The 16,440-nt window shown below is 32.0% G+C and overlaps 1 protein-coding gene across 2 annotated transcripts in view; it reads right to left on the bottom strand.

Annotated features, from left to right (window-relative positions):
- LOC118186654 (endoplasmic reticulum disulfide reductase DNAJC10-like) overlaps positions 1 to 16,440 on the bottom strand; it is a 111,073-nt gene that overhangs the window by 44,383 nt on the left and 50,250 nt on the right. For both annotated transcript variants that reach the window (XM_085810092.1, XM_035356771.2), the window contains exons 7-9: positions 11,860 to 11,903; positions 11,526 to 11,747; positions 6,351 to 6,591 (exon numbers count right to left, since the gene is read on the bottom strand). In XM_085810092.1, coding sequence (XP_085666218.1) covers positions 6,351 to 6,591; positions 11,526 to 11,747; positions 11,860 to 11,903 — 507 coding nt within the window. The remainder of the gene's footprint in view (positions 1 to 6,350; positions 6,592 to 11,525; positions 11,748 to 11,859; positions 11,904 to 16,440) is intronic.

Here is a 16,440-nt window from a genome sequence, read left to right as displayed (position 1 = left end):
GATTTATTTACTTGAGCTGTGCTATGATTACTGATTTTATTTTATTCTGCATTCATATGAAATGATTCATATGATTTAATGACTGTCTAAAAGATTTGGCATTTCAAGGATCATTTACCCAAGTTTACAAGAATAAGCTTTGAGCTATCATATGCAAGATATTTTTTCACGTCTGCTCTTCATCATTTATATTATGTTTGTCAACCCAAAACTTGAAATTATTATTTTCAAGTGGACTTGTTAAGATTTGTTTAGCAGCGATATAAAATAGGCAAATTCGCTATCGAATTAAAATTTTACATCAAGTACTTTTATGAATAAATTAAGTTACTAATTAATTACTGTTATTCAAAAATTTTAATATGCAATAGTTTTTGTATTGAAAATTTTAATTACAGAACTCTAAAAATTGCATTTACTTTTAAATGATACAATCAAAATTTATATTTTGCTATTATATAATTCAAAATTTCACATTTATATTACCCAAGCTATAATTTTCTTCATTTTCTTTGCTTTAATAAATTTTCTTAATATAGATTTTTCTGTGGCTAAGCCTTATTCTCTCTAAATATGCAAATCAAATCACTAATTTAAATTTTCAGTGGTTCCTTAATTCTCTATTTTAATACTGATATTCACCTTTCTATAATGCTGATAGTTCAGACTTGAAACTAAAACCCAAATCCTTTTGAGTTCAGTTTCTATCTATGAATATGTTACATTTGGTTCTCTGCTTAGCATCAGTCAACTTACTGCTGACTGATGTCCTGAACATGTATCTAAAAAAAATTATGTAGTTCTTCAAGAACAGGCATTTATTCTGCCAAGTTATTTGTGGTTGCAAATGACAGCTACAATAGATAGGGAATATTTAAAACCCTTACAACTGCATTTTTTCTTGTTGTCACGCGTATACAACTTCAACATTTATCTTCATTTCCATTTCAACACATACACATATACATAACTTTTTATCTTCACATGCCATAATCTGCAATTAATAGCATTAGCTGTTTTATTTTTTTAATCACCCAATAACTGTTAACTTGCCTTTAATTGAAAGTATCTCAAATGGGTGATAACTATGACAGCTCACTGTTATTATAAACATGATTTATTACCTAAATTCAATTGCAGTACATACGAGCTTTTGTGACAAGGTACCATAATCAGGAGTAATATACTTACAAAAAGTTTTTCTTATAACAGAGACCTTCAAAAAGAAGCCAAAAGAATAAAAAGGAACAAGTCGGGAATATAAAACATAGAATGCTTAGTAAGCCTGATAAATAAAGGAATAGTAATTATGCATTGTTAGAGAGATTCAAGAACTAAAGTATGAGTGACTTGAAAATTTCGACGAAATTCACATGGACAAATGCATTCTTAATCTCAGATTTTTTAGGAGATACAGTAAGACCCTGCTTAATGCAGGGTATACATTCCATCAAAGTAGAGTGCAATATGAAACAGCATTAAACGAGGTTATCTCGTCATATAAATAATGGGGTTAAGCGAAGATGGTCCACAATTTCTGTTATAGTGGTCAAACTGGTTTTTATTAACGCTGTTGAAAGTTCTTTTTCCTCTTCTTCAGAATCACTACTTTCAATATTTTTATGTTCTTCTTGGTCCACTAATTCCTCAAGCTCATCATTAGAAAGACTTGTTGCTGTTTCTTGCACTATTTCTTCAACATCCTCTACATTTACATCATCTAAACCGGTTTGTTTCACTAATTCCACTACAGTACAAAGTCCAAAATTCAGACATCCATTATCCGGAATGATCTAAAATCTGGACCTCAAAGCCACAAACTTTTTTTTATTAATGCCTTATGCATGGCAATTTGATTTTTCCTTCCATAATAAAACCTGTGGAGATTCACTTCAAAATTCCGATTCTTAATTTCACTTAGGCACTAAATAAAATACCTTGTTATGGAAAAACAATCATGTAAGCATAAATTTGCGAGATTAATAATTTGGCTCCGTAGCTGAGTCTCTACTTGGCATACATCTCAAACCGAAACATTCACCTATTTTATATCCCTGACGCCGACCTGGCGAGTCATTATTTATTATATTTTGCTTTCATCACCGCATGTTTATCAATACATGACAGGTTCAGTAATAATTCATGCAGTGAGGTCTAAAATATTTTTTAATATTAGTAATTGAATAACAAGAGTATGGAAAACTTTTATGCTAACATTATGCTTGGCGAACATTATACATTTTTAAATGCTCTAAGAAATGTTGATGAAGAAACATTCAACAAAAATTTCTTCTCATATGCTAAAAATAGATTTTGATAATGAAACTCATAGGCCAAAAGATTACATTTAGTGTTATTTTAATTAAAAATAACTGATATGTTATTCACCATAAAACCAGAAGCAGCTGCAGAATATGTCGGCACTGGACGGCAGAATTTATGGAAGACAATATTTTTGGAATTTGGGGGGAGCACCGAGCGGCAAAATTAAGGGATGAGAAGTTTTCTATGATTTAGGAAAAGCACTGGGATCCAAAGTTTACATACGGTGAAAATTTAGAACTTAGGAAAGCGCTCTGTAGCATAATTTAAGACCCGCGAGACTGCACCAGGCTGTATCGAGCGCAGGACCTAGATAAAGCCTTAACCGTTTGAGTCTGGCAAAGCGCTATCACACTTCACTTGTCGTATGCCAAAAATATGGCGCAGCCCGATAGCGCTTCTCTTGTTTTGTATTGAGAATGAGAAGATGCTGCTATTGGTCAGTATACTTGACAAAAAATTATTGAAAATTGAAAAAATAAATTATTGAAATATTCAATTGGTTTCGCATCAGGAGGAGGGGCATGCTTTGGTCCAGGTACTTCAGAAAAAGTATTCGATTCATTCGGAAAAATTGTATCCACAGGTAAAAAGTCATCAATAATATCATCATGAAGTTACTTCATCATCATCACTGTTATCACTAATAACTCGTAATCTCTTAGAACGAATGATGATGTCACTTCTACTATCACTTTTAAGGTCATAACTATACTCTTCATTATCACTTCTCATAACATAGTCACTTTCAAATGAATCAGAACTTGACACGGGTTATTTCATAATTATCAGTTTAACACTTGGTAAAAAATTGAAAACAATTTCCAATTCCTATAAAACAACTAGTACTGATATCACTACAACTGCTCTCAATAATTGCGTAAAGTATACTAACCAATAGCAGCGTCTTCGCATTCCCGATATAAAACAAGAGAAGCGCTATCGCACTGCGTATTTTTGGCATACGACAAGTGAAGCGCTTCGCCGGACTCAAACGGTTAAGCATATGCGGGAGTTTATTTATTCAGGACTCGGATTACTTTGAAGCATGCGCAAGAAATAAACGCATAGTACATAGCTATTACAATTCAGGCTTAATTTAGTACGCAATAGGAGCAAGACAATTTAGGGAAACAACTTGGCTTTCGTCGCCAGTCTTCTAATACACAGCTAATGATGTATAACGGACGCTATTAAGCTAGGCTAAAATTATTGTCTTTACTGATTTTAAGGCATTTCAATTAATGTAGCAAACTGTGTCTAATTTGATCCAGCTTATTATTTTTTGCAGACTGTTATTATTACAGAAATTTTATAAAAACTAAGCTTGAACTTTCAATTATGTCAAAAAGAGTTTCCAATTCTGGAGTTGACAAAGGATCTTACAAAGCGAAACCATCTTTCGATGTCCATTAAACAAAAAGTGGTATTGCCGCAAAAAATGGATAAAAGCATATCCGTTTCAAAATTATGTGAGGAGTATGGCACTGGAAATTCCACCGTATATGACACAAGAAAAAGGAACTTTTTGAATTTTTTGTGGGAGCATCTTAAAAAACTTACATTGAAAGAAATGTTTAATGAAGTAAACAAATAAATATAAAGCTTTTTTTTGTAAATTTGTAACCCTTTAGATCATAATTGTTCTTTATTTCATAAATTATGATTTCATATTTTTAATTGTATAATTTCTGCATGCCATCTTACCAGATTTAAATTGATGATCTATTATCAGGAAAAATCCCAAATCCGGAATTGCCGAAGTCCCGACCAGTCCAGATTTCGGACTTTGTACTGTATTTCATTCATATCGACAGAGTGTCCAGTGTCACCGTCCTTGCTTAGATCTGGCCAAATGTTCTTCCACACCCCTTTCAAGCATTTTTCTGTTACGTCATTCCAAGAAAGGTTTATGTTTACGACAGCATTCATGATATTGTATTTTTTCCAAAACTCTCTTATTGTGTGTCTGTTTTTTCAAATATCTGTCTAAATGTTCGCCACAGGTAATAAGCCTTAAAATTTGATATAACGGTTGAACCATTGGTTGGATTAAGGCATTGTGTTAGGCAGCAAGAAAAACCACTTTGACTGGAATGCATGTTATTAAGTCAGATAAATTCGTTGGATGGCTTGGAGCATTATCAATTAAAAGTAGTGCTCTTGATTCAAGTTTTCTAACTTTGCAATAGCATTTAACAGACAGGCAAAAATATTCAGTGAACCAATTCTGGAAATATTTCATAGTTATCTATGATTTTTTATTAAATTACAGGTAAAGTTGATTTGGATATTCCTTTCACTGCTCTTGGGTTTTTGGAATGGTAAACAAGTAGTAGTTTTAATTTGAAATCTCTGCTTGCATTACCACCCAGTAGAAGTATTATGTGATCTTTTGCAGCTTCAAATCCTGGTACACGTTTTTCTGCATGGGATAGAAATGTTCGTTTTGGCACTCTTTTCCAGAACAGGCCTGTTTCATCAACATTAAAAACCAATTCTGGAGCATGGTTTCCTTGATTATTGTTTTTAATGTCGCTGGAATTCAGCCGCCAATTTCATATCACCACTTGCTGCTTCTCCTGTAATCTGCATGTTATGAAGATTATTTCAATGTTTAAATCTATTAAACCCTCCTCGACTTGCAACAAAAGTTTCACTTGTGTCACTTGCCTCAACCTGAATGTAATTAAAAATTCTTCTTTTTCCATTATAATTAATTGGCTTAATGGCATATTGCGTTCAGTTTCGTTGTCAATCCATACAGAAAGTCATTTTTCCATTTCCTTTATTGCATTATTTCTAGAATGGGTAATTCTAGTTGCAGAGCTTGTTATAGTAGCAGTTGCTGATGACAGTGATTTTTCTTTATTCTTACGAATAGTCCTTGTTGTTGAAGTTGCCAAATTCAATGAAATACCAATTTGAGATTGACGTTCACCAGTATCTAATCTTCTAATCACATGCATTTTAGTTTCTAGCGAAATGCTTTTTCTTGTTGCTTTATTTTCGTGTTTTTTATTATATATCACCCATGATAAAACCTAAAAATCATAATATTTGTCACTATATCAATTGTTATATTATATAAATTTATACTTGCAATAAAGTCAACAAATGTTTGAAACAATAAAAATACATTCGTATAACACCGCAGGAAAGAAGAAACACAGAGAAACTGCTTCGGATATCAGGAATCCTGATGCTGTGTATAATTTCGGGGAAACCCACAGTTCAAATAAAAGAGCATTAAACCGAAACAGCATTAAGCGGGGTCTTACTGTACTTAAATGACATCTGTTCACACATTTTTTGATAAGTTCAGGTAACTGATCATTTACGCCAGTACTCCGCAACCTTTTCTCACCTGCGACGCACAAAAAATCTTTCTGGAATTTTGTGGCACACCAAAGAGTTCCGAGTTATCAAGGAAGTGCTGAAAAAATTCAAATGCTGACACACTTACAATCACACACACAACCACACAACAGTGAAATATATAAAAACATTTAAAATAGACATTATTAAGGAAAAAAATTGTCATTGTGTATTAAATACATGATAAAAAATTGCAAAATGTCAAATACATGTATTTGATTGCGGCACACCTATATCCTACTCATGGCACACCAGTGTGCCGCGGCACACCGGTTGCGGAGCACTGATTTATGCAATTGAGAGTCATGGAACATATATTACAGCATACATAAGGAATTACATATTAAAACTAACAATTTCATAACATCATTTTAATAAGCTCATGCTGCTTTAATGCAAAAAAAAATTTAAGCATATATTCCTCTTTAATATGGTAAGTTGTCAGAATATTGCCCAAATAAGATTATTTGCATTGTAAAATATTTATCTTTTTAACAGGAAGGAAAGACAGTCAATATCAAATATTTTTAAATCCATAGTTCTACTCCCGACTGTACACACAAAAGTTTAACAAATAAATAAGTATTATTACTTATTTTTTTAATTATCATTATGACAAACTGAAAAATATTACAATACTGTACAATTACCATGATAGAATTCATACATGCCACCTGGCTTGAACAGAATGAATGTAGGAAATTTCTGTATATACAAGGATGAACAAGTAGACATATGATGCAGGCAATCAAACAGTCCAAGCATTACTTCTGGCAAAAATGCTTTAAGGCGTTTGAGATCCACATCTTCATCAAAAGGACTAGTCTTGTTTTTTGTGAACTGGATTAACCACGGTGATGATGTTAAACTCTTTGTAGAGCTTTGTATCTCCTATGGAAGTATTAAAAACTGCAGTAAAATATTTGCATATGAACTAATTTCATAAAATATCATTACATTCAGATGTACTTCTGCAAATATATTTTAGCATAGAAATTTTGGTCACCAAAATCATTCAAAAATTTTTTAAGAGATGAAAGGAATGTGTAAAATTGGTCAATGGCTTTTATTTCTTTTCAGTTCTATACAGCTTTTTATAACCCTATATTTACCTCTATATCTGCCAAAATGCTGATTTCTCAAAAACTGTTGCATAAAATAGAATGAATTTATTTCGAATGGCAGATAACATAATAACATGTAAACTGAAAATTGAATATGAATGCATATGTCTAGTCCTATATATAAATTTAAAGTAAAATGTGATGATGACACTGCAGTTAAAAGTTAATAACCTCACAAAAAGTGCAGACTTCTGATGATAGAAGAACATGATTAACTTGTACACGCATACCACAAAACAATTTAATATTCTTAAAAAGGTGGTAAAAGAGAATTTTTAACAGTTAATTCCTCTGCAAATGTGATCTTAAAAAGCATTCAGATCTTTACAGGACCATTCACAATGGGGTTTACCTGAGCTAACAGAGTTATTTCCATGTAGTGACTAGCTTTGATGTATGTGAGATTAAGATTTTTAACTGGATCCATTGTGAAGAGAAACTGATTTTTCCAATACTATGGAGCAGTGTCGGCTGCATCAGATGTCTCCATTAGCTCAGGTAAACCTAGTGTGAACGGCCCTTAAGAGAAATTTACCATGCAATAGCCTTTCCAAGGATGTCCCATAAACTCTTTCTATCGAATTCAGATTAGGAGATTTGGTTTCAAATGTCTTCAGTTCTAAGACATTCATCAATAAGGTTTGCTGAATTTGGATAAATGTTGTCTCAAAAAGAAAATCAGACAATCAGATTTCTAAAAAGACTTATTCTGAGTTGTAAGACTTAATTGGGTAGACTACATATCTTCTGCAGAACATGTGCAAAAGGAAGTGTGCACATTGGTGATAATTTCTCTCAAAACCTACAACACACAGACTATTCTTTAATATTGGCAGGAATATTTCCTGCTTGTGGTTCCTTACAGTTGCAAATGTGCTTAGAATCTGATGTTAACATAGAATTTTCACTAAAAGAAATTAGGCTCATTGTTATAGACTTTAACTATTATGTTTTCTGCACAAATTCAAGCAGGCCTTCTTCCATAATGAGGACATGTACAACAATGCAGAAAGGCTTAGCAAAAAGGCCTTTCTTTTCAAATCATCCATATGCCCTTTGTTCTAATATTACTCTATATACACTTTCCTCCAATATTAAAGTCCCAATTATGACTAAGTTAAAAACTTTGCTCTGTAGCAGTTAAGTTTTTGGTCATGATAGACACTCAATGAATATTGAGAAACAGCTGATTTCATTCAACAGAATGCCATAGCCTCCCAGCAACAGTTTCAGTCTTTAAAATGTTTTTTGACAGCAAAGACACCGTCTTGATGCCCATTATCTAAATGACTAACAGCTTTTCATCTCAAGGAATTTTCCAAATACTTTAGTGCTATAAATATTGTTTGGGATTAAGAAACACTGAAATCACATTACGAGTGCAAAAACCTAAAAGAAAACATACTCTGTGCAAAGTGCTTGCCAAACCTTATGATGATGTCATGCTATTCAAAAATACACTTGTCAGGTATTCATTTTAAAGTGTTTCTTTCCCTCACCAGGTGGCACCAGGGGTTCCACTAATGAGAAAATTTAGAACGTTTCTTTTTTTTTTTTTTTTTTTAATTTTTTTTTTTTTTTTTTTTTTTTTTTTTTTTTTTTTTTTTTTGTAATAGACAGTGAATTTTCACTTTTGGTTCGTGCCAGTATAGATGAGCAGTTGATTCTTACAGCTATGAATGGGAAAGGGAGGCTGTATAAGAAATAGTACTTAAATATTTGTTTTTCCTTTTCAATGTTTAATGTGAATCAAAATGTGGTGTCAAGAAATAAAATTGTGTTTTCTGTGGAAAATATTCGTCTTTCCAACTGAGACACCATGTTTATAGTAGAAAAGGTAAATGAACTTTTTCTTAATTTTAACCCAATGGTACCAATAAATGGTCCCAATGGTCAATGGTACCTGTTATGTATTGGTACCATTGACACTCAAAATGCCAGCACATGTCAGTAGAGGCTGACAACTTCAATCAACAGCAGTTGATTTACTTAATTATACTGATCAAGCTGAATTCAATAATACACTGGTCATCAAAATTAAAGAATAATGACAGAAATAAAACATAACCGATATTTAATGAAAAATTATTACTAGAAATTTGTACAAAAGCATTAGTTAACATAAATTGCAATGCTTGGCAGTTGATTATTTGCAAAACATTGATATTAAAACCAAATTATGGAAACTGAAAAATGACAGGAAAATGTTTTCTTTAATATCGTGTACGGTCACCTCGAGCAGTTATGCATACCTCACATCTTGATTTCATAGACTTTACCAAAGTGTTGATCAGTTTTGTAGAATTGCACATCACTCTTCTAAATGAGCATTTTTCAACTCCTGGAGTGTCCAGGAAGGAATTTGATGCACTGAAATTCAGTGCTCTAAGGTATCCCACACATGCTCAATTGGGTTCAAGTCAGGAGAGTAAGATGGCCAATCCATTCGAGTATTATCTTCTGTTATTCTGACACCATATATGGCTCAATGAGGTCCAGCATTGTCATTCATTAGCAAAAACTGGGCCAACTGCACCACTAAACAATCTAAATTGAAGTTCCAATACCTTGTCCGCATATCTCCGAGTGTTTGCAGAACTTTCCTAAAAGATATGCAGCTTGATGTGGCCATTTGACATGATTCCTCCACAAACTATTAAACCCGGTCGTGGAAATAGAATATTTCATGGATAAGGGAAAGCAATTTCCGTCTTCCTTCCTCTCTCCAGATCAAAAACACATCTAGAAACACTGTTCAGACTATATCTGGATTCCTCAGTAAACAAAGTAACTGAAGGTTGATAATAACCAAGGACAAATTAAGTCTTCCACCCAGTAAAATTTAGATCATCAAAATTTTGATTTTGGGCATTAAGATACTTTTCATTTCTCCAATTAAATTTACAAATCTTGCAAAAGCTTTGACTTTATTGAGTCAACATACTCCAGTATGCAGAATGTGATGAGAATTTTCAGGATTTTCTAGTTGGGCCTTGAAAAGGTTGTGTTGCAAATGGACTGCTCGAATAAAGTTTACGATTTTTGTAACTATTTTCATTATATGTTTGAAGGGCAATATTTTATCATACAAAGTTTCCTGGTGAGTGATACTGTGATACAATATAAAGTTTCAAAATTATTTATTTATGCAAAGGGCAATAAATTCATTAATATTACCAACCACAGCTGGTGCTCCATCAGTGGTTATTGCCAATAGCTTGTGCGGAGGCAAACTGGGCTAACTGTGCAGTGTTTCATATATATGTAATCATCCAACAAATCATCCCCCAGGAGGGTCAACTGGGGGGCCCCAGCATTCTGGCTAAGAAAATCCCTCATATAATACAATCAACAATATTTAAAAATGCTTCTTTTAACAACTCACCATACTGGAAAGGCTTCTTCTTTACGAGTATGGGAGAAATTTTGAAAGAATAGTAGCATTTTTACATTTTACCACAGGCTTAATGAAAACTGACAGTTGGGCACAGAGGTTCAAAACAGAAACTAATTTTCTTCTCTTTTACTTCAGATTTACTTGAACAGGTTGTACTGAAAAAGTGGCATGAATTTTCTGAAAACGTCACTCACATTATGTTTTATCAGTTCTGTAATGTTACTTCCACATAACAAACACATTCATCTTTAAAACTCATGGAACACTAGAATTCTTCCGAGTCAGTATTGAAATCATAGGTTATTTGCCCTCTACTTGAGTCACTTATTTTGGGATTAAAATAAAAAGGCATGTAAAAAAATTTAGTAGAAGATAATAATAAAGTAAGAAACATGTGCGCTAAAAATATGAGCATATTATTAGAGCTTAGTGAGTGAAAGCGTGCTTGTAGGAAACACATGCGCTAAAAATATGAGCATATTATTAGCAATAAATATAATATGGTATTTAAGGTAATACCAATTAAATGGGAATTCCCCCTCTGTAGATGTCATCACAATGCAGAATACATAATTATGCTCTTTGTATGGCACCATCTATGAAAAGCATTATGCAATACAGTAGTATAGGGAGGCAAATAATAATAATGCATGTATATTTGAAATTTTTGAATATTTAATAAACAAACAAAAACACCAAAAATTTACACCAAAAACTTTTTTTATCGTGATCACATATAAAACTTGTGGTGGGTGCAATAGTGACGGCAGGTATAGAGTTGGCGACCCTTGGTTATATTTTTTTTTATTAGATTTAGCTTTTCCCATTTTAATTTGTGCAAAGCTGTAACATTAACTGCCCCCTCTATGTCAAGCATCAAAAGTTTAATGATTTGTGAAAGAAAACTTGTATTATGCTATTCAGTACACTAGTTTGACAAAGAGAATGTGACAGTTACATTTATCATCTGATCAACTGAGATATGTAGTTTATCTTGCCTTACTATAAATACACAAATCAGTTATGAAGAGCATGGTATATTACTCTTATATGGGATTACAAAACAGTCTACTCTACAAGTCTTGATGGAAAACTGATCCCAGAATGAAAGCAACACAATTACAGAAAACACATAAAAAAGCAGATCTCTTTGATAGGTATCAGTGATACATAAAAAATTTTCAACATAAAAACATACATTGTTCCTTCCCTCAATAAATGCAGTGCATTTAAATTTTATTCTAGAGCAAATACTTCATTTAAAGCAATCACATACAAGAATTCAGTTACATTTTATTACTCACCTGAAATTTCTCTGTTACATCTTCTGGTTCAGGCAACAGTTGAAGTACTTTCTTCACAATTTCAAGTGTTTCAACATCATCAATAGATACACTTCTCTGTTCAGTCTTTGGTAAGGCTAAGCTCAGATTAAAATAATATGTAACTGATGACTTACAGTCAATAATATCACAAATTTGTCTCTCATTTTCAACGTCTACTTCACCAATATTTACTAAATGTTCCTAGTAAAAGAAGAAATGCAATTTGTTTTATAAAATTACAGAACATAATAACCAATTTCTGTCATTTAAAAAGTCATACCCTAGCATAAAGAGACTGAAATTTATTACATACCAGTATTATAGCTAGTTTTTTCATGTCATCTTTATGAATACAATCTGAAATATTAAAAAGTAAAGTTATACTATCACTGAATTTTACTGTTATATTCAGCAATCTATTAATAACAAAACATGTTTGCTTGATAAAATTAAAAAAAAAAAAAAAAAAAAAACTCATTATGAAACATTAAAGCCTGCTATATGAAATATGTACTTAGTTTGTCTAACCTAATGACCCAGATATTTCAGGTTACATTCTTTTAACAGTGAATTATTGCCAATAGATTAGTTAGTAGCAAAATAATCAAATAAGTAAAACATTATGTACTTGCTAAGTCATAACTCATGAACATAATCTACAGACTATTACAGTTACAAAACAGAAAAACTCGCATACTTAAAATAGTTGAGCCCAAGAGTCCACTTGATCTGACGAAACACTTGGAGTAAACTTATTCTATCACAAATAATTAAAAATCTTATCAAATCTACCGAATCTAAATCTAATCTACCACTAAGCAGGTCTCATGAGAGAAGCTAAATTATGATGAAAATAGCATGTAAACTCTCACTCATGGACAGCAGTTAATTTATTTAGGGCAGAGGAATATTAATCGGCCAAATACATAGTGGCTTCAAAAGAAGGGTCTGGCCAAAATACTGGCCACAGTAATTCAATCCCTCCATTTATTCATTGTGAAAACCAAAAGACAGACCAAGAATGATCAGCCGAGACTTTGGGTTTTCTTTCACCCCCCCCATCTTATCTATGGTGCAACTCTGAATTCTTGATGTCTTATAATAAGGGCCTTACATGCATGCCCTCTGAAGGAAATTTTACTGCTAGTTGGGTAGAGAATGATGGAAATGTAAAATTTTTACAGGAAACAGGAAATATAAAATTTCTGTGTTGCAGCAATTTCAAAAAAGCAAATGGCTCTCTTGCCTATTCTTATTTAAAGACACTCATTATCGACATTCAATTATGTTTTTGTTATACATTTTATTTTTAATTTTCCCATTTTAACATACATTTTATTTTCTATTTGCACATTTATGTATTATTACTGCTTTTGCTTTGGTGTTTACACATATTTATGAATTAAACTGAATTTTGGCTATGGAAAGTCTCATTATTAAATACTTCTTAACTTAAATGAGCAACCTTAAATCTTTAGACAGCTTTAAATGTATAGCCGTAAACAGATTATTTTAAATGGGTTATAATTTAAGTATGACTAATAACAGGTTTTAACAAAGTTCCTTGCCACCACAAATATCTGCAAAAACAGTTCACGTTGGCGTGTTTAATCATATTTTGTCAAACAATTTTTGACATTGGAAAGAAAGAGACTTGCTTTAGAACACTGTGCTGTGAAATCTGTAAAAAAATATCGTTATCACTAAGTACAAAGTGTCTGAAACGGAACTATAATGTTACCAGATTAGAACCATCGTCTACTTCCAGTTCTGTTGCAAAATGTCAGATGCAGAACGCCACCAAATCATGTGTACAGCTTTATGTACTACTGTTATATCATATAACACTGTGAAAGTCTGGTACCTAAACTTAAAAAAACAAGGACTGTGACATTCAAGAAGCAGACTGCTCTGGCCGGCCTACTGATATTGATGAAGCCCGTCTGCGAGAACATGTAGGTAATGATCAGTATGCACTAGAGAGCTTACTAAGGAGTTAAGATGTTAGTACCATGTACATTAGTCACGTGATATATCGCATAAACTTGATGTACAAGTTGAATCACTGGGTGTTGCCATGAGCTAAGGATGGACATGTTTGGGCTTGCACGAATCTACTCAAATATCAACGCAAAGACAAAATTCTGGACTGGATCGTCACTTACTATGAAACGTGGATTTACTTCAGAAATACAGGCTGAAAAAGGGGTAGGTCTTCACCCGGTAAGTCTTTGGGCAAGATAATACAAGACCATATATGTTTGCATTCACCGTTTGGACTCTGTAAGGACTCAAATAGGATCTTTTGTCAAACCTACCATATAGCCTCGACATCGCTCCTTTGGACTTCTACCTTTTGTTCACACCTACAGCTACATCTTGTTGGTGCTATCTTCCATTCTGCATATAATGTTTAAAATGAGGTTGAGCTGTGTTTGGACTCGTGGCCACCAAGTTTCTGGACCGAAAGCTTTGAGAAACTACCAAAATGTTGGCAGAAAGTCATAGATTTGGGTGGTGATTACTACCTGCACTAAAGGTACCGCTTGTGTGTTTTTTTCCCTAACATTATTAAGAATGTTTTTGGCAAGAAACTTTTGTTGCAACCCGATAAAATAAAAAAAAAAAAAAAGAATGGCAGAAAATCAGACTTGGTACTTCATAAAGTCTATAGTGAACTAGATAAAGCTACATTTCTGGTTCTATCTACAAGCATGATGAATGTAATGAATTCAGTAGCTGTATTTCAGTCTTTTTTGCCTCACATCAAATAATAGTCAAAACATTGTACAGAAGTGAAAAAATAATTAACTTCAATACATCACTATGAAGATTTATTGAAATAAAAGGAACATAATAAATATCAGTCAATTTTTGACACTAGTAAAACAAATCCTTGTTAGAGATTGTCCATGTTTTTATCAAAAGATACGACAGTGTCTTGCAGTTCCAAAAAAGGGGAAAATTCTGGAAGCAGTAATATTTCTATACATGATGGCATGCATTACACAACTTCCTATCATGCAGCAAACTATGCAACTGACAGCTGAAGACACTGCTTAAATCTCTGACAATGCAGGAAGTCAGTTTTTGACAGTATTTGTTTATGAAAGTATAATTTTAAGTCTTAATATTTGGCAAAAATGATTTTTAAGACTATAAAAGATCTTAATAATATATCTAGCAGAAAATATATTTGACAGTATTTGTTTATAAAAGTATAATTTTAAGCCTTAATATTGGCAATATTAATGACTTTTACCTGACTGTAAAAGATCTTACACAGGAAATGTTATGATTTTGGAGAATGTGCTATGATAAAATGTTCTTTAATAAAAACCTTCTTTTTGCATTAATTATTAATGCTTCTTTTGGAAGTTGTTTATAAAATATAACATTTAGAAATCATCAATAGTTTTCAAAGTAATCAGAGCTGTACAACATACTAATGCACCGCAGTAAGCTACAAAAGGTGACTTTTAAAAATGTTGATTCAGTGTCATCAAACTATGCATGAATGTACGGATGGACATCAATAGCTTGAAAACTAATTTCAGGAAGAACAGCATAAAATGTTGCTTCACCAATATCTTCTAAGGTTCAGAAAGTTACACATAATGAGATAATGAAAGTAAACAGCTCAGAGAATGTAATGGTGAAAATGAGGTAAATTTATATATTAAGCACAAACATTCAAAACCAAATATCAATGGTTTTGAATAACTAATTTCTGATATCCATTCAGAAGAAAATGATGAATAATATACTATTTAAAAACAGATATTATTAATGCAATAAAATTTTCAACATGCATACATTTTTTAGAATATTTATTTTTTATCAAATTAAATCTCTAAGAATAGAGGAAGTCAATTTTTGACAGTATTTGTTTATGAGATTTTTTATAACTATAAAAAATCTTAATATATCTAGCATCAGTACACAAAATCTCTTTGATAGTATTTGTTTATAAAAGTATTATTTTAAGTAAAAGTCATTAATATTTGGCAACATTAATGACTTTTACTTAATATCATAAAAGATCTTAATATCATCAGAATAGAATGTTATGATTTTGGAGAATGTGGTAGTGCTTGGTCTGACAAAATGTCCTTTAACAAAAACCTTCTTTTTGCACTTTTGGAAGTTGTTTATAGAATATAACATTTAGAAATCATCAATAGTTTTTAAACTAACAGTGAGCTGTGCAACATACTAATGCACTGCAGTAAGCTATGAAAGGTGACTTTTAAAAGATGTTGATCATCAAACTATGCATGGATATATGGATGGACATCAATAGCTTGAAAACTAATCTCAGGAAGAACAGCATAAAATATCGCTTCACCAATATCTTCTAAGGTCCAGAAAGTTACACACAGAGAGATAATGAAAGTAACAGCTTGGAGAATGTGACAGTGAAAATGAGGTAAATTTATATATTACAGCACTATCAATGGTTTTGAATAATTGAATTTTGATATCCATTCAGAAGAAAATGATTTATAATATTCTATTTAAAAACAGATATTATTAATGTAATAAAATTTTTAAAATGTGTAAATTTTTTTAGAATATTTATTTTTTATTCAATTAAATCTCTTAGAATAGAAGAAGTCAGTTTTTGACAGTATTTGTTAAGAAAGTATAATTTTAAGTCTTAATATTTGGCAACATTGATTCCCTCCATGATTTTTACGACTATAAAAGATCTTAATATCAGAATAAATGTTATGATTTTGGAGAATGTGGTAGTGCTTGCTATGATAAAATGTTCTTTAACAAAAACCTCCTTTTTGCATTAATTTTAAATGCTCCTTTTGGAAGTTGTTTAAAAAATATAACATTAAGAAATCATCAATAGTTTCTAAAGTAATTGTGAGCTATGCAACAT

Source organism: Stegodyphus dumicola, chromosome X2 (genome assembly GCF_044657685.1).
Source record: "Stegodyphus dumicola isolate Sdum_Otavi_A_Nest chromosome X2, ASM4465768v1".
In the NCBI taxonomy this organism is placed as follows: domain Eukaryota; kingdom Metazoa; phylum Arthropoda; class Arachnida; order Araneae; family Eresidae; genus Stegodyphus; species Stegodyphus dumicola.
This window is presented reverse-complemented; position numbering and strand designations above follow the sequence as displayed.